At 41.1% G+C, this 27,269-nt stretch overlaps 1 protein-coding gene and 1 long non-coding RNA gene across 3 annotated transcripts in view; both read left to right on the forward strand.

Annotated features, from left to right (window-relative positions):
• The window catches only part of SNX10 (sorting nexin 10), a 57,812-nt gene extending 33,934 nt beyond the window's left edge, over nucleotides 1-23,878 (forward strand). For both annotated transcript variants that reach the window (XM_037126541.2, XM_037126543.2), the window contains exons 3-7: nucleotides 9,950-10,036; nucleotides 13,506-13,606; nucleotides 13,988-14,086; nucleotides 21,399-21,611; nucleotides 22,067-23,878. In XM_037126541.2, the coding sequence (XP_036982436.1) occupies nucleotides 9,950-10,036; nucleotides 13,506-13,606; nucleotides 13,988-14,086; nucleotides 21,399-21,611; nucleotides 22,067-22,148 (582 nt within the window). In that variant the 3' untranslated portion in view covers nucleotides 22,149-23,878. The remainder of the gene's footprint in view (nucleotides 1-9,949; nucleotides 10,037-13,505; nucleotides 13,607-13,987; nucleotides 14,087-21,398; nucleotides 21,612-22,066) is intronic.
• Nucleotides 23,879-25,847: 1,969 nt separating this feature from the next.
• The window catches only part of LOC128627144 (uncharacterized), a 96,355-nt gene continuing 94,933 nt past the window's right edge, over nucleotides 25,848-27,269 (forward strand). The window contains exon 1 of the long non-coding RNA XR_008391260.1: nucleotides 25,848-25,974. This is a non-coding gene — a long non-coding RNA (uncharacterized LOC128627144). The remainder of the gene's footprint in view (nucleotides 25,975-27,269) is intronic.

Here is a 27,269-nt window from a genome sequence, read left to right on the forward strand (position 1 = left end):
ATAAATTCATCAGCTCTGTGGTAGGGATATCCTGGGTGGAGCAGACACACATGGGCCCCGAGGGTTCCGGGCACTAGGAGGACCCTGCTACCAGGGAGGAGACAGGGCCCTGCAGAGACAGATGGGAGGGATGTGCTTCTGTTTTGCATGTGTTGGATCTAAGCTTAACATATACATCTTTGAGATATGGTATGCTGACTGATGCTAACATTTGAGGCTTGCTCTGAGGAAGCAGGTTTTGCTATTGGGAAAATGCCTGGCCACTCGCTTGGCTGGAGCCAGTGAATATCATTAAAGAATATCCCACAAGCAGGGCTTCTATCTGGAGTCCTGTGATGCTGGGGACTTTGACGGGAAGTGACAAGACAACACACTCTCCCACTCCCTGAAACTAAATTTATTGTTCTTTCTTCCTCCTTCCCTCCGGGCTGACCAGATGTGATATAATAACAGGGAAACTGGGAATGGGGTATATGGGAATTGTCTACTGTTTTCACATTTTTTAAAGGTTATAGACATATAGCGATTAATTTTTAAAAAGATTTTCTTTATTTATTTTTAGAGAGGGGAATGGAGGGACACATCAACATGTAGTTGCCTCTTGAATGCCCCCTACTGGGGACCTGGCCCTCAACCCAGGCATGTGCCCTGACTGGGAATTGAACCAGCAACCCTTTGGTTCACAGGCCAGTGCTCAGTCCACTGAGCCATACCAGCCAGGGCTGTCCTCACAATTTTTCTGTGTATCTGAAACAGTTCTAAAATAAACTTTGTTTTAAATCAAATAACATTGAACTATATAGAAATAGAAATATTTCTAAAAGATTGTGTGGTGAATAAAGGAAGGAACAAAACAGTATTGATAGCATACTCCCATTTGTGTTAAAAATTATATAGATATGGCAATTATATATACATAAAGTCTAAAATATATAGAAAAAGTCCTGAATAGGTGAAATTTTGTGTGTAAATCTGTCTTTAACCACATGCAAGTGTTCGTTTTTATAACAATGAAAAAATCTTTGAAAGGCAGGCAAGCATTAGAAGATCACGCGAATGGTGTCAGTAAATGTTAAACAAATGGTTAACATTTTCAGATCCTATTTCCGACTTGCTTTCACTTTCAGACGCCACTTTTGTTCCTTTCTCTGAAGCCGTCTGTTGGGGGCTCCCTTCCTCTCTCCTTCCCTTTTTTTCTTTTACTTTTTCTTTTACTGTTTCATTATGAAATTTTAAACATACACAAAGAGAGAGATGAACATAATGAACCCTAATGTACCTAAAGTTACAACGATTAACACATTATTAACTCATGACCAAGCCATTGCTCAACCCCACCCATTTCCTCCTGCCACCACTCAGTGTATTATTTTGAGACAAATTCTAGACATTCTGGAATTTCTTCTGTAAGTATTTCAATATGTGTGTCTAACAATGGACCCTTCTCAGAAACAAACTATATTCTTACACCTTAAATAATTAACATTAGTTCCCTCATGCCATCAAATAGTCAGTCAGCCTTCCAGTTTCCCTGATTGTGTTGGAGAAAAAAGATTATGCATTTGCTTGTTCTAATCATGATCAAAATGAGGACCACATTGCATCTGGTCAGTATATTGCTTACAGTCACTGATTCTGCCTTTTTTCCCTTTTGCAATTTGTGTGTTTAATAAACCATGCCTTCCGTCCCACAGTGGTTTTCACATTCAGGATTTTACTGATTGCATCCTGGTGGTGCAGTTTAACACAGGTTGGCGGTTATTTCTTTTTGCAAAAGTGAAATTTTCCATTGCACTATTCCTAATGCATTATGTGATACCAAAAGGTGACTCCTTAATTTTGGGCATGACTGGTGTAAAGAAACTTGCAACGTCATGAAGTCCTATTAAAGTCAGGTCTACCTGAATGTTACCCACAGTTGTTTAACCTGAAGTAATAAAAGCTTTCTTAAAAAATCATTCAAACCTACAAGGACATGGCATTAAACACACTCCAAGCTATAAAGTAGCAAGTAGCATCCTTGTGGTATGTCTTTTAGGTTGTCGTAAGTATTATTAGGGAATAAAGGAAGGGAATATTAGGGAATGAAGACATTCCTTCTGCCTTTCAAACTTGCTATTTGTAAAGAATGTAGTGTGTAAAATGGCTAAATTTTAGTTCTGAGATTGTTGTGTGGAAGTCTTGAACAGAATTCTGGTGAATAAGACATTAAGTTCTGTATGCATTAGCTGTGCAGCACAGAGTTGTATTCCATACATTTTAATTGTATCAATGAATGAATGAAGGAATGAATAAATGAATGAGTGCATGAATCTCTGGTACGTACATAAACATGTAAATCACTACTTTGGAACAGGAAAAATCAAGTCCCTAGAAAGTGAGCACAAAATGAAACAAGTTTTCTCTTTTGTGATAGGAAATTCTCATCAAGGCTATGAAAAATTAATACCTAGAAATTCTCACCAATACCTAGAAATTCTCCTTTATTAGCTTTTGTCTCTATTCTTTTTTGTAATCTGAGTAAGTATTTTATACTTAGCACAGTTATGTTTGCTCGTACTATGAAGACTAAAGCTAGACCACAGTGGAAATTTTGAATGATACATCCATCAAAATGGTTAAAATAAAAAGTAGTGATGACACCACTAGAAGCTGGGCGAGGTGTGTAATGACACACCATTGTGGTGTTAATTGCATTTCCCTGATGGCTACTGATGTCGAGCATCTTTTCATGTGCCTGCTTGCCATCTGTCTGTCTGCCTTGGTGACATGTCTCTTCATCTGTTTTGCCTGTTTTCTGATTGAATTCTTTGTTTTTATTTTTAAGGTCGAGTTTTATGTATTTCTATATATTGTAAATACAAGTCCTTGGGGTGATGTGCGATTTGCAAATATTTTCCTACAGTTTGTACTTTGTCTTTTCAACTTCTTCATGGGGGGCTTTGGCAGAGCAAAGATTTTTAATTGTGGTGAGTTCCCATTTTTCACTTTTTTCTTATATTGATCATCCTGGTGGTATCAAGGCTAAGACTTTAACTCTAAGGCCCATTTTGTATTAGTTTTCGGTGAGGTGCAAGGTGTAGGTTGAGGTTCCTCTTTTAGCCTGTGCATGTCCGGTTCTTCAAGTACTTATCGAAAAGACTATCCCTTCTCCACCCAGTTATTTTCACATCTTTGTCAAAAATCAGTTGGGCATATTTATATAGGTTTCAGCAACAGGGATTCTTCTTACTTTATTCTTTTTCAAAATTGTTCTGGCTATTCTAGGGTTTTTCCTTTCCCATGTAAATTTTACAATATGCTTATCTATGTCTTCAAAAAATATCATTGAGATATTTACAGAACTTGTGTTAAACCTATAGATCAGTTTGGGGAGAATTTGTCTATTATGTTGAGTCTTTTTAAAAAAAGATTTTATTTAATTATTTTTAGAGAAAGGGGAAGGGAGGGAGAAAGAGAAGGAAAGAAACATCCGGGTGGAAGAGAAACATCGATTGGTTGCCTCTTGCATGCCCCAACCCGGGACCTGGCCTGCAACCCAGGCATGTGCCCTGACTGGAAATCAAACTGGTGACCTTTCAGTTTGAAGGACAATGGCCAACCCACTGAACCACACCACTCAGGGCTGTTGAGTCTTTTAACACATGAACACAGTATAGGTATGATACTTATATATAGATGCATACAAAGAAGTATATGCCTCTTTGATGTCTTTCAACAGCATTCTTATAACTTTAAGCCCATAGAAGCTGTACATCCTTTGTTTTTTAATCTTTTTTGTAATCAAATTAATTCTCAAACATTTTGTGAGCACCAACTATGTGCTAGTGCTACAAAGCCTATGGCACAGAGTTTCAGAAGCACATGTTGTTTCAGCTGGTATTTTAGCTAATAGCAAAGAAGACAATGTTTCCCCCTCCAAAATAATGCCATTGCGGGGAAATTCGAAATGACAGAGATTTATATTATTGCTTAAAGAGCCACTAGATAGAACGTTCGAGAACTCAGGCTTTGAAGCAAGGAGGACCGGAGGTTGGAACCTTGCTCAGCCTATTGGCCATTTGACTTTTGGGTCAGCCACCTAAGCTTTTAGAAGCCTTATTTTTCTTATCTGTAAAATGGGACGATGATATTACTGACCTCTTAGGACCACTGTGAAGAAGAAAGGACAATGTGTGTAAAACAATTGTCACACTGCCTGGTGTGTGTCAGTGCCCTGTACAATAGTTATTTTTATTGCTAATTTCATCTCCTGTGAGGCCTAAGGAAAAAAACCCAAACAAGGTAGGTGGATAAAGGCCGAACTTGGGGTGGCGGTGGGGAGAGGTGGTATGTTAACATCAAAGAGTGATTATTAGAAGAGAACACAGGGTTAGATTTTCCAAGAGTCTAGTGATCTCTCTCCAGAAGCTCGTTTTCACATGGAGCATAGCAGGGATCAGTTCGTTTAAATTTTTAATTTTAATCTGCTTGGCTTCTTCCTTCATGCTAGATATCGTCATTAGGCCCAAGAAGTCATTAAAGTGTTTAATAAGGTTATTAAATTGAGTAACTGCTGCTGCTGAAGCAATTTTCATAGGAAATCCATACGATTCTAGGTGTGGACCTCAGAGCTGTCCTCTGTGGCTGCCAGGCTGCCAGCATGCCATTGAAGGATGGGGGCCGCATCGTGAGGGATGTGTCTAATTAAGAGATTATCGGTGAACCTTGGCTTCCTGGGTGTACTATTTGTGCTGGAAGCATGGTGGAACTCCAGTAATTTCTACTAATTGCGGGGTGGGGGGAGGGGAGGCCCATCTGAATCATAGAATATTTTAAAATAAGTGTACTTTTATTACTTTCAAGTACATATTTTAAATCCAAAGAGGCAAACAAATTGTTGTCTGGCACAGGTCTTTGGGGACCCAAGTTATTGAAGCTATCAGAATGATTTTCAATTATTTCTATGTAAATAGGTGCTTCTGAAGTTCTTTAGGGTGCTCAAAAACAGTTAGTTCTCCTAGATCTTAAACATTGCTCTTGCCACCACAAGCTGTTAATTGGCACACCCTCAGCGCAAGGGGTTTGTTAAATTGAGATAAACTTTAGACCAGCTGCTAATTCATGTAGAACTTTAGACGAGCTATCACTAATTCATGGAGTCCAGGAACCCAAGTGGATGAGGTTTTTATTTCCACTAAAGTTTGATTTTGTTCCCCCACCTGCAGGCAATTCATTCATTCATTCGTTTCTGTAGACATTTATTTATTCAGTAAGTGACGTTAATATAACACTTTGGATGTGCCAGGCATTCAAGTCATACAAGGCAGCCTCGGCCACCCTCTGGGAGCTTAGCATCTGGTAGAGGAGAGCTACAGGTAATTACTGTACGGCGAGGTGTCCTGAGCCTGAGTAAGGGGGGGTGCCTGGAGTCTGCCCAGAGGCATTAGGGGCTCAGAGGAGGGTCAAATCTGTAAATAGACCACGAATCTGAGGACTTCCGGAGACTGAGTTGCATACAACAAAGAAGAAAAAAGGAGAGAGTGGGGTGTGGACAGCTGTCCAGGCAGAGGGAACAGCCTGGTCAAAGGCATGCAGCTGTGAAGTTGCACGTTGGGTCTGAGGACGTAGCTTAGCCTTTGGAGATAAGCAGAGTGAAAGCCATGAAAGGCACTATTGTGCAGGGCTTGGGAGTTTGAACTTGATCTTGAAGGTTAGGGGGCAGGTTTTGAAGGATTTTTATCAGGTTAATGACATCATCAGATGTGTGCTTTGGAGCCATTCTTGTCTTAGTGTGGGGGATGAATTGGATATGGGTCTGGAGATCATTTGGCAGCCCTTGCGGCAATGTTGGGCAGGCAGTCCTTGAACCAAAGCAGTAGCAGAGGGAATAGGGTGTGGGTGGGTTCGAAGTAGAGGGGACCTGGAGGACTTGGGGAGACGATTTAAAGAGAGAAGTTTGGGGTAACTGGGTTTCTACCCGGGGTTGCTGAGGATGAGATAGGGAACTGGGTCATGTGGGAAGAGTGGGACTTCCAAGTTGGGCAGTCCAGACAGGAGGCTGGGTATGTGGTAAGTGGCCTGGGCTGGGCTGCAGGTGGAATCATCAGCTCATGCTGGGGGCTGGACCCCATGGTTGGATAAGGTTACCCTAGAACTACAACAGGGTGTGAGGAGTAGCAGCCTGGGGTCGCTGTTGGGGCCACAGCAACATTTAAGAGAATGAGGAGGCAGAAAAACAAATTCGCCATCCACAAAAGAAGAGTGATACTCAGCACTCTGACCAAGGTAAAGATTTGCAGGATTGAAAAAATACTTGGAGTCTTAGCAACACAGTTAACTTTGAGTGTGTGCATTTAAAATGCATCGTTGTGCTCTTAGAAGCCATTTTTATCAACAGCATGGTTTTAGAATATGTATTCAACATACTCTTCTCCAGAAAGATTAAAGATTATACTTAGTAAGTAGTAATAATGGTAGAGTCTGAGAATTCCATCCCAGTGAGATGAAGAAAAGAGATTCTTTACAAATTTGTTACTTTGCTGTCCATTCCTTTTGCAAGTATTCTGAAGGGCTTGCTCTGAGTAAGTGCTGTGAAGTCTTTAGGTCACTCCTCCTTTCGCTGAAAAACCACAGTTTCAGAGTGTTTGCTACTGGGTCCTTAATAAGTTTTACTTTAAAAAACATGGAGCCTCCTGTGTGGCTCAGTTGGTTGGATGTTGCCCTGAAAAGCGAAAGGTTGCAGGTTTGGTTACTGGTCAGGGCACAAAGGAGCAGCCCATGATATTTCTCTCCATTTCTTTCTCCCTTCCTTCTCCCCTTTTCTAAATCAGTCAATCAATCTTTTAAAAAACATACGTTTGTTAACCTTATCTTAGTTGCCAATTGACAATGTTTGTATGAAGACCTCAGCACTTGGGGTTTGTAAGTGTTTCCCTTTATATGTGATAATACTTTACATGGAAAAGGGTAATAATACTGTATATTCATGTAGCACCTAATGAAAAGCTTCCTGGTGTCTTCACCAGTATTTCATAATGTGATTCTCATAATAAAGAATCACATTATAAGCTGAGATAGGTCAGACAGGTGTTATTCCGATTTTCCAGATGTGGAAACAGCGGTTCAGTGAATAAGTTCGTAACTTAGGAAGTGGGCGACGGAATTTTCCCCTGGCCTTGTGACTGTAATTTCAGTGTTCTTTCCACGAAGAGGTACGTGTTACTCAAAGTTTGTGTGTTAACAATTGAACAATAGCAAAGAAATAGGGGGGAAAACCCTGATTTTTTTCCAGAATAATCTGTCATCATTTATCACTGATTAATAATATGTTGAGTGTTTGGGAGTATGCATTGCTGTGGATTTTATACCTTAAGTTCAGAAACATTTTTTTGAAATCACAACTTTACAGCAAATTGACAAATGTGTTTTTCTATCTTTTGCTTTTGTGTAATCTGTGTAAAGGCCCACGTATTTCAGTAAGTGGTGCATGTCTTCTGTTAATAGGGGACATCGAGTTGTTGGAAACATTTCATTTCCCTTTTGGTATATTCGGTTCTTCCACCTCTCCAGCGGAAAATCAGAGCTGCCGGCACCCTGTGAGGGAGTGTGGCTGTCACGGGACTTGATGACTGGGACCTCTGGCCCAAGGCAGGCCGGACAACCTTGTCAGCTGCCGGCCACTCGCTGCCTGGCCCGGACTGTGGGCTCGGCCGACCTCGTCGTCAGGCCCTGTGCCCAGGGCCCTGACTGCTTTTAGGGGCCCAAGAAAATGTTCTCATTTTTTTTTAAATCATAAAAATAAAATGATCTTTTAGGTCAAGGAGAAGGTTTTCCTACATAATAGCAATATATTTATTCAACTTTGTGCCAGGAAAGTCATAAGGTCTGATTTTGAATATTGTGCTTTGGAGAAGGGCCCATGAAGGCAGAAGCACCCAGGGCCCGTGAAAGAGCGCAGCCCCGAGTGCGCGGGGCTGTTCGGAGGGATATCCGCTCTGGACCCTGGTCTTCTCTCCTTATCCTATGTGTCCTTCTGTCCATCGCTTCGCTGATGATCGATTCATTCCTTCTAAGAGCTGTGGGTGTGTGAAAAGCACCTCAGGAAGAGGAGTCACACACACAGACAGGGGACAAGGGGACATGTGCACCGACCAGTGGCAGGCTGCCTGGGTTTCGGTTCCATCTTGGGGCAGCATGTTCTTTACCCCTGACCCAATCACACTATACAGAATGAGGGGCTGTTACAGATACTTCGTTTTAACAGTTACAATTTAGCATGCGCTTTTGAGAAGTAATGACCAAAACATTGAGTATCACTATTATTGTTACCTTATTTTTATTGCCTCTCTGTCTTCTAAATGGCATTAAAAATACCAAATGAGCCCAAGCTGGGTAGCTAAGCTGGTTAGAGAGTCATCCCAATATGCCATGTGGGTTCGATCCCTGGCCGAACCCACATACAAGAATCAACCAGTGAATGCATAATAAGTGGAACAACAAATCTCTCTTCCTCCCTCCCTCTCTAAAATCAATAAAAATATGAAAGAGTACATAAATAAAATATTTAAAAATAGACTATTTGGAACATTAACTCACAATCCTTGTCTACTGAGGGCAAGCCTTGGGGCAGAGTTCTCAAAGGCAAGAACAAAGCTCATGTCTTAGAAGGTGAAACTTGATAGGTAGCAAAAGTTATTTTCAGGGAGTGTGGACTATTCTTCTCCTTTTCAAAATCCTCTGAACTCCCCTGGCCAGGTGGCTCAGTTGGTTAGAGTGTTGCCCCAGTATGCCAAGGTTGTGGGTTTGATCCCCGGCAAGAGGCGGCCAAGGAATGCATAAATAAGTGGAACGACAAATCGATGTTTTTTCCTCTCTCTCTCTCTTAAGTCAATAAAAAATAATAAAATTAAAAAAAATACTCTGTACTGACAGTTCTCCCTTTATCATGTGCATGACAGAACGGAGGGCCTCCGCCCAGAGCCCCACCATCTCTCTGGCTTCTGCTCTAGGGCATGAACACCGGCCTCTCACTGGGCCAGAGCAAAGCAGTAAGAAATGGCCCAAATTTCAGCCTTGAAGCTCCTCTTTTTTAACCCAAAAGTTGAAATATTGAAAATGAAATTCAATGAACAAATATATAATCCCCAAGTGCATAAATTATACTTGAAAATTTATCAAGCCAAGCCATGCATTTTTAAACACATATTATCATGTTTATTTTAAAGATTTTATTTATTTACTTTTAGAGAGAGGGGACAGGAGGGAGAAAGAGAGGGAGAGAAGCATTGAGGTACGAGAGAAGCATCGATCGGTTGCCCCTTGCACACCCCCAGCTGGGGACCTGGCCTGTGCCCTGACCGGGGAGTGAACCCTGGCGACCTTTCGACCTTTCGGTTCTCAGGCTGGTGCTCCGTCCACTGAGCCACACCAGCAGGGCCATGTCATTATCTTTTTAAACGAAGCTTTTCCTCATAAAGCTGGGGGCACACACGGAGTCCTTGTACCTGCTCATTGCTTGCCTTTCACATGACCTTTGCTACTTTTTCTCATTTGTGTTGCAGGGAGTATGTAATGTATGAGGCAGGGCCTACAGTTTTAGTTTAGAACCATTAAGAAAGTAAGAAATGACCACTTTTAAAATTTGAGAAAAACATGAACCTATTTTTCATGATTAAAATATACTTTCTTACTATCCTCTTACAACATGTAAAACTCTCCAGAAGTACAACAAACTTGGTTTTGCATTATTTTAAAAATTCCATCATGTGGCAAGTGTTTTTTTTTTTTCGGGGGTCGGGGGACTTCCTACAGAGCCCAATTCATTAACTTCTTGTTTTTCAAAGAGCCATGACCACATTGGTCGAAGTTCATTTCCGTTTTGTCCTGGTACAGCTTATTGCTCTCATCTGTTGCCGAGCCCCCACTTGCAGTCCTGAAACACGGCTCTTTGTTTACGATGCCCTTACAGGAGTTCGTGAGTGTCTGGGTCCGCGACCCCCGGATTCAGAAGGAGGACTTTTGGCATTCCTACATTGACTACGAGATATGCATTCATGTAAGTATGCAGTCGGTAGCCCATGGGAATCATAGTAAGTTTTAGTAGAGTCTGTTTGATGGGATAGGATGATATACTTACAGTTGAAATTTGGGAAGTGATCTTTATTCAAAGAACTGAACTTTAATGATCACAGCTAATGCTTGTATCTTGAAGTAGTAAGATGGCCCCTGAAGTTGAAAATTTCTTATTTGAATTCCTTATTGCACCTGTGTTAATATTAATATTTTAATGTTTACTGCCTTCATGAAGATGTGAATACATATAAAATTCATGCTTAAAGAATATTTATACCTCATTAATAGTATTTATGATCTGTTATAGCATATTTCCAGGAAATAAATACATTGCTCGATGTCTTCTGTTTTGAGAGGATGCGGAGTTCTCTGGGGAAGAGATCTATAGTGTTTTATAGGTAGAATAAGAAAATAGGAACTATTGAACAGCAACCAAAAAACTAAAAAAAAAGGAAAAAAAGGAGGCAGCAAATGAATATGTGTAATTTTTTTCCCTAATCTAGCTTCTGAGTAATTAACACAAGTAAATAACTAGACATACGTTCTTTAATTGGAAAGAATGTTCTGTCCTAATCCCGTGAACAGTGTCATGTGGTGTGTGTCCTTCTGTGATCATCTTGAACAGGGTCAGCAGACTTTTTCTGTGAAGGGCCAGGTAGTAGCCCAGACCAGCGTCATCCCACAAAGCAAAGGTCACTTGTTTGATTCCCAGTCGGGCTATATGCTGGGTTGCAGGCCTGATCCCCTGTTGGTTTGTGTGGGAGAGGCACCTGATCAATGTGTCTCCCTCTCTCTCCCCTCTCTCTAAAAATAAATCTTTAAAGGGCCAGGTAGTAAATAAATGTCTTCAGCTCTGTGGGCTACGCAGTCTTTCTCCACACTACTCGATTCTGCTCTATAGGGCAAAAGCAGCCATGAACAAGACAGAAGTGAATGAGTGTAGTCATGTTCCACAGAACTTTATTGGTGAAGACAAGTGGCAAGGTGGATCTGACCCACACGTTGGAGCTCTGTGGCCCTCATCATGAGTGTAGCCACTTTTCCCCGCTGATTTAGTCCAGGCTTTTCTTGGGAATGTAGCGACAGGCCCAGGCTTTCTCTGTGACCACACAGCACAGGTGAGGTGAAATTCAGCTACCTCCAGTTTTCCCATGATAAGTAGCTACGTTGGTAGATTAGATATGCCATCACTAACTAGCCATAAAACATGAAACTTTTCTCTTTTTCCTCCTGAGGCTCTTCAACTTAGAAAATAAACAAAACCGAAAACTCAGGGCTGCTTTTTCATTGATTGGGTTGACAGCCATTGTCAGGGTATACTTTGTATTTTGATTTTGTTTTGATTTTATTCTTAAAGTCACACCAGATATACATTTTGTGTGGAAAATTTTAACACAAATGTATATGATTGTACCTTTGAAAAGAAATTAAATTATTTAGTGGCCTTTTAACTTCCTCTAAAAAATGTGTAGGTCCTTATCATATGCTTTACAGTAGGCATGGAATTTGATTATCCTCCGAGAGTTAATGAAAGCGTAGATTTTTCTCTGCCACATAAGTCGCATGATATGAATTCAAAAATGTCCATCTATCTCAAACCAGAAATTGGGGGTTCCACAAATATTTGGCGGTGGCCTGGTGTTTCTCAGACATGTGAATAAATTGACAATGAATACAGCTTGGCTTGACAGATAGCCGAAACAAGCAAATCTATTTAGAGGAACTTAATAAATTAGTGATCTTGGCGCAGCCTGATCCCGAAGCAGCTTCTGCCTGTTGTACAGTCAAGAATCGGGAGCGTTGGTCGGAGAGTCACGGTCAGCCTCCTTTAGATGCTGTGACCGTAGATCTTTGCGGGTGGAGAAGCCATTGTTTAGTCCACTTAATAGTTAATCTCAAGGGAAATGATAGTAGGCAACTCTGAAATCTTATTTACTTGGAATTTTAAACTAGTGGACTGTAGAGGTGGGTAGTCTGTCATCTATACTCCCTGAACTTGCTCTGCAAAGGAAGGACTTATGGGTAGGTGGATCTTCGTCTGGCGCAGGTGCCAGCGGGATCTGTAGTTATCAGCCTCCACGTGGTCCTAAACAGAGAAGGGAAAGGGCGTTGAAACCGACCCAGTGTGTACCAGAGGCGATGGGGTCTCCACAGTGGCCTGGCGCTCTCTGGGGAGGGAGCTCCGAGAGGGTGCCTTCCTGCCCAGGCCTCCTTAGGGCACTAATGCGGGTGTAAACTGCCTGCTCTCCTAGTCCCCAGGGGTCACATTAGAGTGAAGCGCTGGGTGCTTTGAAATCACAGTCGGAGGGGTGTTGTACCACAAACTCCACCCAGCACCTTGGGTGGGTTTGAGACAAAGGCTGCTGTGAGGGCGGGTCTCTTAATTTAACCTCTCTGCATCCAGGGTTTTCTGAGAAATACCAGGAACTCTGTCATATGTTTCCTGGGGACAGTTTAAGAATTAAACACATTTCCTAAGGAAAACAACTGCTGGGTAGTTATTAATGGTAGAATATGGCAAAAATTTTCTCATTTGGTAATTAAAGATCATGAAATAGAAATTTGAAATAAATATAGAGAATTGAGGATCTTCTTACAAAAAAATCAATAGACAAATATTTGTCCATCTCTTGCGTTACCCACACAAGAGACACATGTATTTGCCGGCCCAGTGTTTACTCAAAGGAGAAGCATCATGGCTTTGCTGAGGATGGGGCCTCTGTAGGTGGCTTTTTCCATGTCTGCCTTAGGGTAGCTGGAAGGAAACCAACATCTAGTAACTAATAATAATGTTAATGGGTAACATTTGCCAACTGCTTGCTGTCAGTCCTCACACACCCTGTGAAGTGGTGTGCACCATTTCATCCATCAGGAAACTGGAGTGTAAGTGACTTGCCCCATAGCAGAGCCAGGACTAGAATGTGGGTGACCCATGAGGATGTTTGTCCCTGTGCATTGGACCCCTTTCTAACAGGTCACGTCTGGCAGAGAAGGGACATGCTGTTCTCTGGTTTCAAAGTGACTTCAGGCTTCCGGGTGATCTGTGGTGATGGCCATCTCAAGGACATGATGGCTTCTGTGATGTTACATCAAGGACCAGGAGAAGGTGTCTCTAGCCCCCAAAGGCTTTTCCAGCTGCACAGACCCATGGAAGGTGTTAAATGCAGTGGATGACCCTGAGTGCTGTTGGGTCATTTATGCCTCAGGATTTCAATTTTCTGACTCTCCTTTGAAGCAATGCTGGCGGGTGATCAGGGGCTACTTCGGGACTCAGGGAGTGCCCGGCCTGCCCCAGGTCAACACTGCTTATTTATGGTTTAAGTGCAAATGTATTTTTGGTTTTAAAAATCCTATTTAAACAATTTTTTGGGGGGTTATATCATGAGTTATAGAAGTAAGAAAAAAGCACTTTTACCTCAAGTGAGGCTTATATTTTTCTTTTTTCTGAACAGACCAATAGCATGTGTTTTACAATGAAAACGTCTTGTGTACGAAGAAGATACAGAGAGTTTGTGTGGCTGAGGCAGAGACTCCAAAGTAATGCGCTGCTGGTGTAAGTGACTTAAAGAGTATATTGAGGAGACTTTATTATTATATTCAATATTTAAAAATTTGATATGAATAATAGGAAGGATTTAATAGACATTCTTGTTGATTGTAATTATAGTTTTAGTTAGTTTTGTGGCTACGGCATCTGAATTCAATATTTATCACTTGAATTCCACCAGCTTTTATGTGTATTAACCATGAAAGTCCTGAAAAATGTTTAAAAATGGGATTTTCTTTAATATTCTCTTATCTTTATTATACAGCTCTAATGTAACATATAATCACTGTGCAATAATTATCATGCATACTTTGCTTTTACTTTGAGAGATTTCTGGAACTAAACCACCTTAATTTGATGATTATAATTTTTTTCCTTTCTCATAAGGCAACTGCCAGAACTTCCATCTAAAAACCTATTTTTCAATATGAACAATCACCAGCATGTGGATCAACGGCGTCAGGGTTTGGAAGATTTCCTCAGAAAGTAAGTGTGCATAAACTCATGTGGCCCCACAGGCAATGCGAGAAAAGTGGTTTGCAAGAGTTGGGTGTCCCGCGTTCAGGTGGGGAGAACCGGATCCTATCTGAAATGCTAATGATCTGCTCCAGAGCCTTGCTCAGTCGTTCATTTCCTTTATTAGAGCTCCATCTTGTGGCTTACGTCTGATGGTGCATATTCCGGACCAAATCTTCCCGAAAGAAAACAATGAACTAATTGAGCCTGATAATAAATACGTGGTCCCTTAAATGGCAAAGCAGCCAAATTACTTGGAAGTTTAGCTGACAAAACTAAAATTTGCCAGGAGACAGATTTACCTTATTAAAAACGCACTTCTTAAAAACCATCGTTATTTACAGCAGTTAGGATTGACAGATGAAAATCAGCTCTGCAGTGGGCTTGCTAATACCCTTCTGGCTCCTCTAAATGAATAGTTTACTCTTTGGAGGGAATATTTATAAGGGAGTATTTATTGATGTTTGATAGTCTCTGTGGGTTATTAACTCTGGGTTACTTGGTAATGGGAAGTACTATAGTTAAGGTGACTTAAATTCACACTACTATAATTTTTCCCCCCACTCTGGAATGCTGGAATACCCAACCCATGGGAGAGCACGCTGGTTTGCACACACACGCTGCGGACAGATTGCCTGGATTCAAATCCTGGCTCAGCTACTTATAAGCTGGGCACTTGGGCAAGTCTTTTACTCCCTCTTTGTCTGTGTTTTTCACCTGTAAAATGGAGTTAATAATAGTACCTGCTGTATAAGACTGTTGAGAGGGTTAAATGAATTAATGAATGTAAAGCACTCACAACAGTCTGGCATGTAATATGTGGTAGCTGAGTATTGGCCGTTGTTTGTTTGACGCATGTAGAAATGAAATAGCCTTGAGCCAATTTTTCTAATTTCCTGCTTTACAGATAAGAAACTAGGCTGAGTCATGTGACTGACTGCTGCTTAAGTGGCAGAGCCCAGTCTCCTGGACTGTCTTTTTCTACTGGCCTTGGGATTTGAAGTAATCTTTCAAATTTACTACATGGTACCTTAGAGCTACCTTGATATAATATGAAGGGGTAACCAACACCCCCGGAATTAATTTATAAAAAGTCGTGTATTTATTCTTACATGTTTAAATGTCAGTCATCTTCAAAGTACTCTTCACTGGATGCAATACACCTATCAAGACATTTTTTCACTGCTCAGAACAGGTTTTGAATGCATCAATTTTGATAATTTTTAGGGCTTCTCCCTTTTCTTTTGTTTCACCTCTTCCATATCAGCAAAATGTTTTCCTTTGAGGACTTTTTTCATCCAAGGAAACAAAAAGTCGCTTGGGGCAATATTGGGTGAATAGGGAGGGTGGGCATGGGGGAGGGTCATGCTGTTTTTGGTCGAAAACTGAACACTCAGTGTGGTGTGGGCAGGTGCACTTGTAAATCACCCATCATGAAATGGGCAAAGGCATTGGAAGAGTCTTAAAAAAAAATTCACTGAAGATGAATGCAACTTCTCACTACAATGCCAGCTGCTACACTGATACAGATGGGTTCCTAGAGCACACACCTAGTGGGGGAAGCCTGTACTGCAAAGGGCCTGCCCTCCAGAAGATAATTTCTGGGGTTTTTTGGTCCGCCCCCCCCCCCCTGCATACTGCCTTTTCTCCATGTGGCTCACTCATAAAGGGCTGGATTATTATGTATGCACATGGATATTAGTATTTATTTCTGTTAGATTGTTAGACTGCCTTTCCTTTGAGGGGGTCATGGAGACATATAGAAACACCAAAGATTATAGAATTGAGGGGGGCCTGGGAAAGAATAAGAAGCCAGAGAAATAAAAACGACATGAGACTACAGGACCAAGTATCTGAGCCTGGAAAAACATTCCAGAGTGATTCTTTTGAGTATCATGTGCTTGACAGAACAAAGATCTGGTCGAGTTTTTCTGCCCTTTCTCTGGGAACAGCTCCCATCTTACTTGTCTGTATGAGACCCAGGTGGCTGATGGCCTCTCCCTCAAGACGTGGTCCCTGCAATCCAAGTTTGCAGAGTGGCCTGTCGCTCCCGATGCTGCTCGGAGAAGTTGCAGACTGGCCATTGACAGTGAGGCCTGGGCTGAAGGGGAGCTGCTTGTCTTCTTTAGAGAGTGGCCTCCCCCACTGTAAGGTTGAAGGATGGCCTGTGTCTTTGTATTTATGTTGCTAGTTAATCTCAGGGCATGTGGGCTTTCTTTTTTTAAAACCAGGAATCACGTCACTGCATTTAAAAAAAGTATTTTATTTATTTATTTCTAGAGAGAGGGGAAGGGAGGGAGAAAGAGAGAGAGAGAAGCATCAATGTGTGGTTGCCTTTCATGTGCCCCCTACTGGGGGCCTGGCCTGCAACTCAGGCATGTGCCCTGACTGGGAATCCAACCAGTGACCCTTTGCTTTGCAGTCCAGAGCTGAATCCACTGAGCCACATCAGCCAGGGCCATGTCATTGTTTTGAACATGACCTTTCCTTTCACAGTTGATCCTACCAAATTAATGACTTCAGTGAAAGTCATTTGGCTGCGGTGGAGTTCTGCTTGTGCTCGGTTATTTTTGCATCCTGTGTCCTTTGGCTGCTTGCTGACGGAATTCAATGCAGGCGTCATAGTGAAAAGTGCCTTGTATCAGGAGCTCCAGGAGCTGGGCTCCAGGTCTCTCATGAATCTTGGCTCCTGATGGTTTTCTGGCTACATGACCATGGGAAAGTCACTGAATTCCTTTGAGCCTTGGTTTGCTACAAAGAGTGAGAAAATGTTACCCATGCATTGCTGACCTCACTGGGTGGTTGTGTCATTGAAGTGATGCACTGGGGGGAAAACCATTTATTAGCTACTACTTTGGCCTGGGCTGGGCACTAGGGATACAGGACTGCACAAACCGGACACAAATCTTTGTCCTCTTGTAGCTTCCAGTCTAGTGGGGGAGCACTAAATGTGTATTGGGGAGGGCTAGATTCATTAACCAACCAGAAGTCAAGTCATAGCACAGACACAAAGTTCTCTTGTGATGCTGTCTGGTCGGCTATGCTGTGTGAACGAGAGTCTCCAAGCTGGGCTACTTCTCTGTGGTTTGAACCTGAGGGAAGCAAGGAGTCCAGTACCATGCGATTGGAGCCAGGCCTGACCTAAATGGCCAGAATGCTGTGGCCCCTCCTGACTCTCCCCACCTTCCTGTGGTCCTCAGATTCTGAGGCATAGCCCTCCTGTTCTTTGTCTGGTTTGTGTAGAAGGAACAACCTTCCGTGTCTTTGGCGCCTCTGGTGTCTCAGCCTGAGCGCACTTTGGGAAATGGGATTCAATGTCCAATTTGGCCATCTGGGCACCGTGTCCTGTTCCCAGTTCAAACCCTCTGAGGTTTCATTGGTTACCTTTTAAGTCAGGCCACCATCAATAGCCTGTGCCTTGTTTGTCTGTAGACCACTTTAGGAACTTGAAAGCGAAGATGCCACAGCATCAAATATGAACTATACTCGTGTGACAGATTTTTAGCATGTGTTTAAAATATCTGGACTTTATGTAAGTTTTGAAGTGCTCAAACTTAATATGCTCAAACACTTCAAAACCGAATTGCTGCTAATTCCGGGCATATGTGTGTATATAACAGTTTCTTTTTTTCATTTTAAGGTCATTTGTGAAATCATATATGTTTAATAGCAAAGTGCATATCCAGGCCAATCTTTATAGAGGAATTAAAAAGTTGTTTCTTTCACTAGGTGCCAAAAAATAATTTATACCATGTACTGAACACTTGCTATAGTGCAGCTTTTTATCCATTTCATCTCAGTACCAACAACAATATCAGGAGTTGGGTATGATCTCAAGTTTATAGACAAAGAAATTATAGGAAAGGTGGAGGTACTATATTAATCCCAGGAAATGGCAAGTTTACAATGAGCAGAACTCTTAAGTGCAAGTTAAATTTGGTCAGTATGATTGTGAGATAGTTCAAATATATTCATTTTCCCTCAATTTTGGTTATAATATTCTTTTGGATTTTTCTTCCCTGTATAGTTATAAATTGTAAGTCTCTTCTTATAGTATGGAAAAGGAAAATTATAGACTAAAATGATAAATTCTGTTAATAGACTAACTGTGAAAATGGCCTTTCTACTAATTTTTTATGTTTGATTGATAATCATGAATGGGAGCCAGCTGTCCTTCACTGAATTCATCCCATTAATACAACCCCGTGTCCCGTACAAAGTAGGCTTTTGTATTACAGTTTTGTATTCCTTCAAAACTGAAGGAATATTAGTTTTTTACAAAAGGGTGCCCTAGAAACACTACAGACACACACACACACACACACACACACACACACACACACACACACACACAGAGTTTTTGTGTCTTTGTGTTCAATAGAGGGCGCCACAGCACAGTTCATGAATGTCTTCAGGGAAGATTTGTAGGTTGTGTTTTTTCTCATGGTTAAAAGATAAACAGGCTGCATTAAATTTGTTTTGCCTTCATCAGACTGCTAACCTTCCACATGTGATACCAATGTGTGTATGTGCTATTATATTAGGTTCAGCAGACCCAGGGCATCCTTAGCCAGGATTAAACGTTTTTGCACAGCTTTATATTGTTCTCAACTGAACCAATATATAATACACCTAATAAAATCATGTTGAGGAAAACCAGATTTTTGACTGTATCCAATTCAAGGGAAAACAGGTTTTGCTTTGTCTAGTTTAAAGTTGTTATGGAAAAAAGAATAACTTTGGGCTCATGTTTTAAATAGCTTTTCACAGATGCCTTTAAAATTCTAGAGGCTATTTTTTTAGTTCCTTTTATAAAGGCTTGAAAATTGTACACACTTATTTTTATGGAGGCTTATAATGATGACGTTTTATTGACTGTTTTACAAAGTACTCTTTATATTCAGTTGGGAGTTGATTTACTGCTATTAGATTTGTTTGTGGAAACTGTCGCGCAAATATGACCAGGGTAAAAGATTTAATATGGCGATACAATGCAACCACACTCTCTGATATGTATTAGACCAGATATAACCCTAAATGAAATAGCTATGCTCACCAAAGCAGGTAGGAAGTCCCTCTTAAAATTTTGTATTCTTAGTTTTGGAATGAAATATCAGTGAAAATAAAAATCATAAACACATTAACGATTATTTTTGCTTATTTAAAACTCAGACCCATGGAGCACAGTGGCATAAATTTAGCCAGCCAGACTGAAAGAATTGAAAAACCCAGAAGTGTGCATAGCAGATGTACTGTTTTTGAACTTGTGGCCTGTGTGGGTGGTCAGAGGTTCCCACGCCCACCACATCTTTCTCCCGCTTCAGACTGAGAGCTGGGTGTGCCCGGCTCCCTCTTGCTTTTCACCTGCGTGTCCTCCAGATGGCAGTATCATGCAGAAAAGAAAACACTGGGAAATGAGTCTAATGTACAGTAAAATTGGAAATTGAATTATAGCTCAAGAAAAAAGACAGTAGCCTTGAGGTCCCGATCAACCTGGGCTCTGATCACTTTTGTTTGCTGTACCCATGTGTTAGGTTACTAGCAAGTTAATAACAGCACGTGAGCAGTTCAAGGCTCAGTAGAATTGCTTTAGACATGAAATAAAGCTAAAATGAATTTGTGTCCAATATCATTGGCATTAGTGCTCATTACTTTTGTGGTGTAATGCCTTGAACCATCTAAAATCAATTTTAAAGATTACCCATTATTTTATAGAGAAAAATAAAACACATTTCCACCAGAAACAAAGCAGTAAGTGTAATCCTATGAACGGTTACTTGTCCCATAGCTGGCAGGAAGCCCTCTGTTCAAACTTCACAGGGCATATGAGTTAGTATTAATGGGTCATTGCCATATAAATCTCCTCTGGATGTGAAGTATTTAAAACAAGAGTGCTAAACATCGGTAAAGGTAGAAAACAAATCTCGAAGAGTAGGAAGAGAGAGGAATTTGCTATTTTACTACTTGTATTTGGTAAAATACTCTTTATCATGTGATTATGATCATCTTCTGGGGGAACCCAGGGCAGGCAACCCAGAGGAGGAGGAAGTGTTTAGCTGCTTTGCTTCAGACTTTGCCTTTTTTTAAAAAAAAAGCACAAAGGTTTTACTTTTTCTTTTTGTAGGCCAGGGAAGAATATTTTCTTAAACTACATTTATAAGCCTAGCACAGCCAAGGGCACAGCTAGATTTTAGTGTGGATACTGTGCTTTCTTAGATGTTTGCCATCTTGAAAAAGTAAATCTCTTTCATTTTGAAGGGAAGGAAATATTTTAATGGCCTTGGGTTTTAAGTAAATTAAATGAGTGGCCAAGAGATGTACTTTCCTGGTTACTTGTTTAAAAATGTGGAGTAGAAAGTGAGGCCCATTTAGTCTTAAATATGTAACCCATTTTTCACAGCTCTCTATATCCAAAAATCCCATGTTGGACAAAATTATACTTGGGTTTTAGTATTTTAGTTTTGTATCCTACAACCGGTTTTAGTGTCTTGTCACTGTGTCATTATTAATAGAGACAAGATTAGCATACTTAAAAGTCTTTGCTAAAAAGATAAAAAACAGTTTTTATTTAAATAGAAGGCTGTACTTTGTCAGAAAAAACACATTTACTGATAATATGAATTTCAGCATGTGTAGATTTTGCTACAGGTTAGTTTTTATTCCTCCCTGTAGTTCTGAGGCACTAGTTGAAATCTGCACACTGAAGATTTTGGAGAAATTTCTAGTCAATCTTAGGTGTTCCAAAAAAAAAAAGCCACCTCTCATCTGAGCCCTTGTAAACTTGTATAAGCATAGCAGTAGGTCTTTTTTCCCCCCATCAAGAGATGACTTTTTAACAGAACTTTTAATAGTTGAAAGTTTTGATGTTTCTTGACAGCCTAGCCCATTAAAGATCACAGAATTGACATGCTGGTTGGCAGTAAATTTTTTTTTTAAGTAGAATAAATTTCTATGACTACACAAGCAAAATATTTCCATAATTAATCCACATGGCCACAACAGATGGTTAAATTGAAGAAATGTCCTTGAAGTTATTCTTTTAACAGATGTTCTTAACTATTAGCTTCATGTTTTTACTCACCTAAATTTCCAAATAATTGAATGAAAGTTAACATATGCTTTCATCCCTTTAATAAGCAGAGTCCACAATGGACGCAGAGTTTGCCATAGCTGAGAAGTGACTTCGGAGGCACCTTTCTAATGTTTCTCTCTCCTCTGCCCTGTAGTTGTCCATCCCCGTGGTGCACTGATTATCTCTCCTCCCCCCCCCCCCCTTATATAGGGTCCTGCACAATGCCCTGCTGCTCTCCGACAGCAGACTTCACCTCTTCTTGCAAAGCCACCTGAATGCGGAGGACATCGAGGCGTGCGTCTCTGGGCAGACTAAATACTCTGTAGAGGAAGCAATTCACAAGTTTGCCTTGATGAACAGACGCTTCCCTGAAGAAAATGAAGAGGGAAAAAAAGAAAACGATATAGATTATGATTCAGAAAGGTATTTCCTTGCATGTCGATGTAACGTGTGTGCATTTCTGCCACACATAGTACTCACATGCCTGTGTACAGATAGCTCCGCACACTTCCCTTTTTTGTTGATGTTATACTGAGATAATGAAAAAATTAATTGACTGAGATTTTATTGAGTTGTGACAGCTCATCATAGTAGTCTTCACACACACCTCCACACTGAATTAATGAATGCAGTAGAAATTCAATTATCTGCATTCTGATTATGTGACTTTCATTTAGTCAGACTTGAATTATTCGCGTTTAAATTATCTAGCTAAAAAAATATCCAACTGCACTCCAAATGGCTAATTAAAAGTCCAAATTTCCTGTCTCTCTTTGTGACTGGAGATAATTAAAGTTCTCCTCTGTTACTCAGGCTTTGAGTGTGTTGTGAAAACCAATTTCCTCTTTTTATTATTTTCCCCCTCTTTTCTTTCCCAGTTCATCCTCCGGGTTTGGACATAGTAGCGATGACAGCGGTTCACGGGGGCGTAAAATGAGCGCAGCACCGCAGGAATCCTGAACAAGAATTCTAACGTGACCATCTTAGGAAACACAAATTATGTCCAGTCACAGAGAAGAAAGCTCGCTGATGATATATTCTTACCTAAAGCTCACTGTCATGATATAAGGTATTTAAATTCTTCAAGACGTTGGGTTGTTTATTAGTGCTGTTTTTATGTTGTCTTATTTTGGCGAAGCTTCCATAGAAAGCTAAAAGCCTGTGGTTGCAACAGTCTCTTTTATAGGGCACACATTATTGGTAAAACAAGAACCTGCCTGCCCTCAAATGAGATGATTTATATATTCAAAAAACCCGGGTTGGTTTTATGGAATTTGAAAAGATAGGGGAATAGATAGCATTTAAAATCCAGACAGAAGAGTCCTTCCTATATCAGTGGGGCAGTGTGACCGTGAACACAGCCTGCGTGAGCTTAACCACGAGGAAGACTGACAGGCTAGACCAGACCGCCCCATCCAGACATGCGGCTGACACTTGTCGGGTACTTCCCCTGCACTGGGAAACTCTTTGCTTTTGGGTGTTTGACCAAAATACTTTAAGAGCATTTAACCTTTCCAGTGTTCTATTTCACACTTAGATGGGAAAGGTATCTTATGAATAAAAACATAATAAAAGAATGTTTACGCATCAGACAAAACAGAAATCGTGCGGGTAATTTTGCTGATATTTGCAATACATAGATTCAGGAATCCAACATCAGCTTTAACGCGTGGTTGCTGGAAACAAATCATTTGTTTTCATTAGCATTGTGTAATTAGGATTACAGGTTAATGATTTATTTTCTGACTAAATGTGCAATTTCTCATCACTAGATAACTTTGTCAGTGGTGGTTACTTGTTATTTATGTTTAGGTTAGAAGTAGTACCTTATACAAATAAGAAATTTTAATTTTACCAATAAGTATTCCAATAACTTAGAAAAAGGATATCAACTTGTTAATTTCAGAATTAATTATTCATTTTTTAAAAGCCTTTTCCTTTTAGGTATCTGGCAGAGAATTAGTATAATTTTATATAATTTAGTAAAATACTTTTTTCCATGACCCAAAGTAAAAATGTCTTAAACTACATTGAACTTCAAGTTTTGGACGAAGCAGCATTTTCTTGAGATAATTATCCAAGTTCCTCCCCTGTTGCACAGTGCAAAATATCTCTGAGACTAATAGGAAGGCATTTTTCGATAACTGGGATAACTTGTTGCTATAATTAAATGTTACCTCACTTCATTTTAATTAGAAATTTAAAAGTTATTGTATCATTAAAAAGTCTTTGAAATGTCTGTAACTAAGAAGAAATAGAAACAAATTAAATTAGAATAAGAATGATTTCCATAACTTCTCTTTTTTTTTTTGGTTCAGTGTAAAACATTATTGAACTTTTGAAAGTATCTGACTCAATGTATTGGATCTTGTTATTTTATCATCTAACACTCATTATTTTAATATAGAAAAAGAGAGGTTAAGCAATTTCTTTTTATCTTGCCAACATGAAAAGTTTACTGTCCTGCCATTTAAGAGCAGCCCCCAGCTCTTCGGCAAATATGTATTTGAATTCACATTACTTCTGTTTTTCAGCAGTTTCGAAAAGCATGTAATGTATGCTACCAATTGCCATATTACTTTTAGATGATGTAACAGCCATCAAAATGGATATTAAGTCATGCCTAATACTGTGGTATTGTAAACCTCATGAGTTCACCATTTTCATATTAAACATGAAAAAAAAATCAACTTCAGTTTGTTGGATCATTTATTTTATATGAGAATGTATTTCTTCTGACTTAGACCTAAATTCGGTGTGTTTTTGAGTGATCGGTAATTTTTCATGAAGTTGCGTGAAACTTGCTTTCATATTCACTCTGGCTGTACACATTTGGGGCTTTTTGCCTCGGTTTGGTGGTTCTGATAACTAAGCACTTGTTAAAGCTGATACCCAGCAGCTGAGATATTTAGATGAACTTCAGCCCCCAGTGGCTTTCTGGCTTTGTTCAAGTCTCTCTCTCTTTTTTTTTGGCAAAGTTTTCTTTAGGAAAAGAAAATAATTACGTATATAATTAAACTAAATAGAATAGGTATATATTTTAATGGAACTTAAATTTAAAGAATTCTAATCCTGAGTGTTTTATGATTTATGTACATCAAAACTGTATTTCCCTGGCTAAAAATTCTGAAGGTATAAACTGTTTACCTATAAAGCAGGTTTATGTGTTGAGTTTGGGAAATGGTTTTATATAGAACCCAAAGGTGTCAACAGTGAAGGTCAACAACCTGTTACTTAGGACTTCTTTTAGAAGTCTCACTTAGAAGAAAGGGATTTAAATTCTAGTTGAAATTTTGAGTTTTAAAAACTACTAAGGGAAAACAGAAATGTTTACTTTCACATAGTCAGGTTCCTTAAGATACTAAATTTTGTGCAGGAGCTTTTCAAATCTAGTTCACATTTTATTGAATAATTAAATACAAACAAGTGATGTGAAATTACCTTAAAATATCTTTTCTGGCCATTAAGAGTTTAAACAAATTCATTTGGCCTAGCCACAATTACCATTATGTCCAACAGTAAATTGAATGTTGTTTTGAACAAAATATGTATTTTTTTTGCCTCAAGGAGTCATCATTATTGAGCTACTATGGTACAAATAAGGTTTTCTGTGTTTCAGCTGTAAAGGAACATCCCCTTTCACAAAAGTCCTCTAAAATTTTAAGACAAAAATAACAAAACAAAATCTTACTCTGTTTCTAAATAATTTTCCTCTCAATATTTCAGTTACTTAGGTGGTATCCTATGAATCCAGTGCAGCATGTTTTCAATGGAGGAAACGATTTCAATACAGTTTTCTGCTTTTGTTTGGGATACAGACCTTTTATTACTTTATTTAATATACAAACACATTTTCAAAGACAAAATGCTGTCAGAAATTAGTTATTGCAATTTGACATTCAAAGCATGAAAATACAATTTTCTTTGCAACTAAAGGTAATAAGAAATTAATACATTGTAATAGAGTGGAGTCCAGTAACTTTAGAACGACATAAATAAGCAACAATTTCCTTAAAAACGGAAATATTTACAAAGGATTTTGGCTCTATTCTTTGCCATATGCGTCTCACAAAACCAGTCACCATTGTCCGTTCAAGCCAGACACAATTGCTCTTCTATCTTGCTGGAAACTTTTCTAGATTATTGTTAGGAACAGTGCATTGGTCACTAATTTATTTTAGCTGTGAAAACTCTGGTAGTTAATGACCCTTTTCTTTTTCTCCAAAATTCCAGACTTCTTTTCAAGAGATAGAGAGGAGAATAGAAAAAAATAAGCTACAATTTTCTGCTTATTTAAACTCTGGTCTAAAGACACTATGCAAATGACATATGCTAAAGAGGAAAATACCCTTTCTCCCCGAACGAGAAGTGTAGATTCAGCCAAAACCCCACACCGCTCGTCTTTGCTGCTGGAGGCACAGCACGGGTATAACTTGAGGTTGTGTTTTCGCTAGTTTCTTACCTCTGGGCCTTCTTTATAGCTTTGCCCCCCCACCCCACTGTGGTTGTCAACTCCCGCGGCTGCCCCCTCGGTCGCCCGTTGGCTGCGGCGCCGCCGCCTGCTTGCGCGCACTCCTCGCGCCAGGTCCCCGCACACGCGCGCTCCCGCCTCCTCCCGCCCTGGCTGCTCTGCGGACCCCAGCCGCGGCGACTGGCGACTGGGTGGCAGGTAGCGAGCCAGTCGGCCTCGGTCCGGTAACCCATGGCAACCGCCCTGGTAACCCATAGCAACTGCGCTGCGGAGAAAAAGAAAGAAAAAAACCGGCGTGGAGGGGGGCTGCGGACGGTGAGTGGGAACAACAACCGCAAAAAGGCAGCAATTCACAGCCTGCGGCGCCCGCCCCCGCCCCACCTGCTTCAAATGTGGGTCCGCGAGGTCCCCTTCCCCTTCTGGCTGCTTGAAAATCATAGTAAATTAAACAAACAAACAAACAAACAAACAACACGGAGGGGTCTGGGGCAGGGGGCAGGCTTGGTGTGGGAGGGAGCTTGGAATACCGATGACCCTCCGGGCCTTCAGTTCATCGTTTGCAGGACCCTGGCTGGACTTGTGAGCAGGTGTGGAGCTGGGACCCCGCCGCCCGGGTGGGTTTCCAGAACTGCGTGGTCTGGGTCTGCCTTGTGGAAAACGGGAGAGATAGTGGCCCCTTTACCATACGGGGTCCCTTTACCATACGGGGCTGGGCCCTAGGCTTTGTTCTGCAGACGCTCGCAGGAGGCTTGGACTCTGGCCTGCAGCCCCGCAGCCCCGCAGCCCCGCAGCCCCGCCGCCGCCCCGCCCTGGGTGTGGCTGAGGCCTGGAGGGTCCTCGGGAGTGCCCCGGAGTGGTCGCGTGGCTGGGCGAAACCCACGGGTCCCAAATGTTTTATCCGTGCCGCACCGCACACATTACTTAACCCCTTTCCTCTATAGTCTCCCCAGGACCCTAAAACCTGCAAGGCGTACTTGCAGTCGCTTTAACCTGCTCCCTTCCTGTCTTGAAAGGGAGGGCACAGTCGCGCCTGGTGGAGGGACTGCATCCAGGAAGAAGCTTGTGCCTCCTGGTCTAGAAACAGCCCTGGGTCGGGGTTTAATGTGTGTGTGTGTGGGGGGGGCTTGTAGTTGGAGACAAGGCCCCCACTCTGTTACCCCGGGAGCCCGGAGACTAGCCGTTCTTTGCCTTGGAAAACAGGCTTGCGGTCGCAGACACTGGGTGCAAGGCGGCCAGAGGACAGAGGAGGGCGCTGCCGGGCCAGCGCTGCAGAGAAGGAGCTGCCTGGGGTCTGGCTAGTGTCTGCGCGGTTAAGTGGGGTAGGCTCCCAAGAGGAAAGGACCAACGCCCTACAGAGGTGTCAGTCTGTGCTTGGGAGCATCATCTGCTGGCCCGTGTATTCGCAGAAGGCTCAGCTTGCAATGAGATGAAGAAAGAAACACAGCGGAACTGGTTCCACTCCATACACAGCACACAAGCACATGAAAAGCCCACTCTAAAAGGAAATGTATTGGGGTGAGGAGAGATTGCTCTAGGAATCCGGGAGTCTGTAGTTCTAGGACACAGTAATTCTCACTAGCCGTGATTCCAGGCGCATTGTGGTGTTTCAA

The sequence above is a fragment of the Artibeus jamaicensis genome, unplaced genomic scaffold (genome assembly GCF_021234435.1).
Source record: "Artibeus jamaicensis isolate MK-2021 breed Jamaican fruit bat unplaced genomic scaffold, CSHL_Jam_final contig_3230, whole genome shotgun sequence".
NCBI lineage: Eukaryota > Metazoa > Chordata > Mammalia > Chiroptera > Phyllostomidae > Artibeus > Artibeus jamaicensis.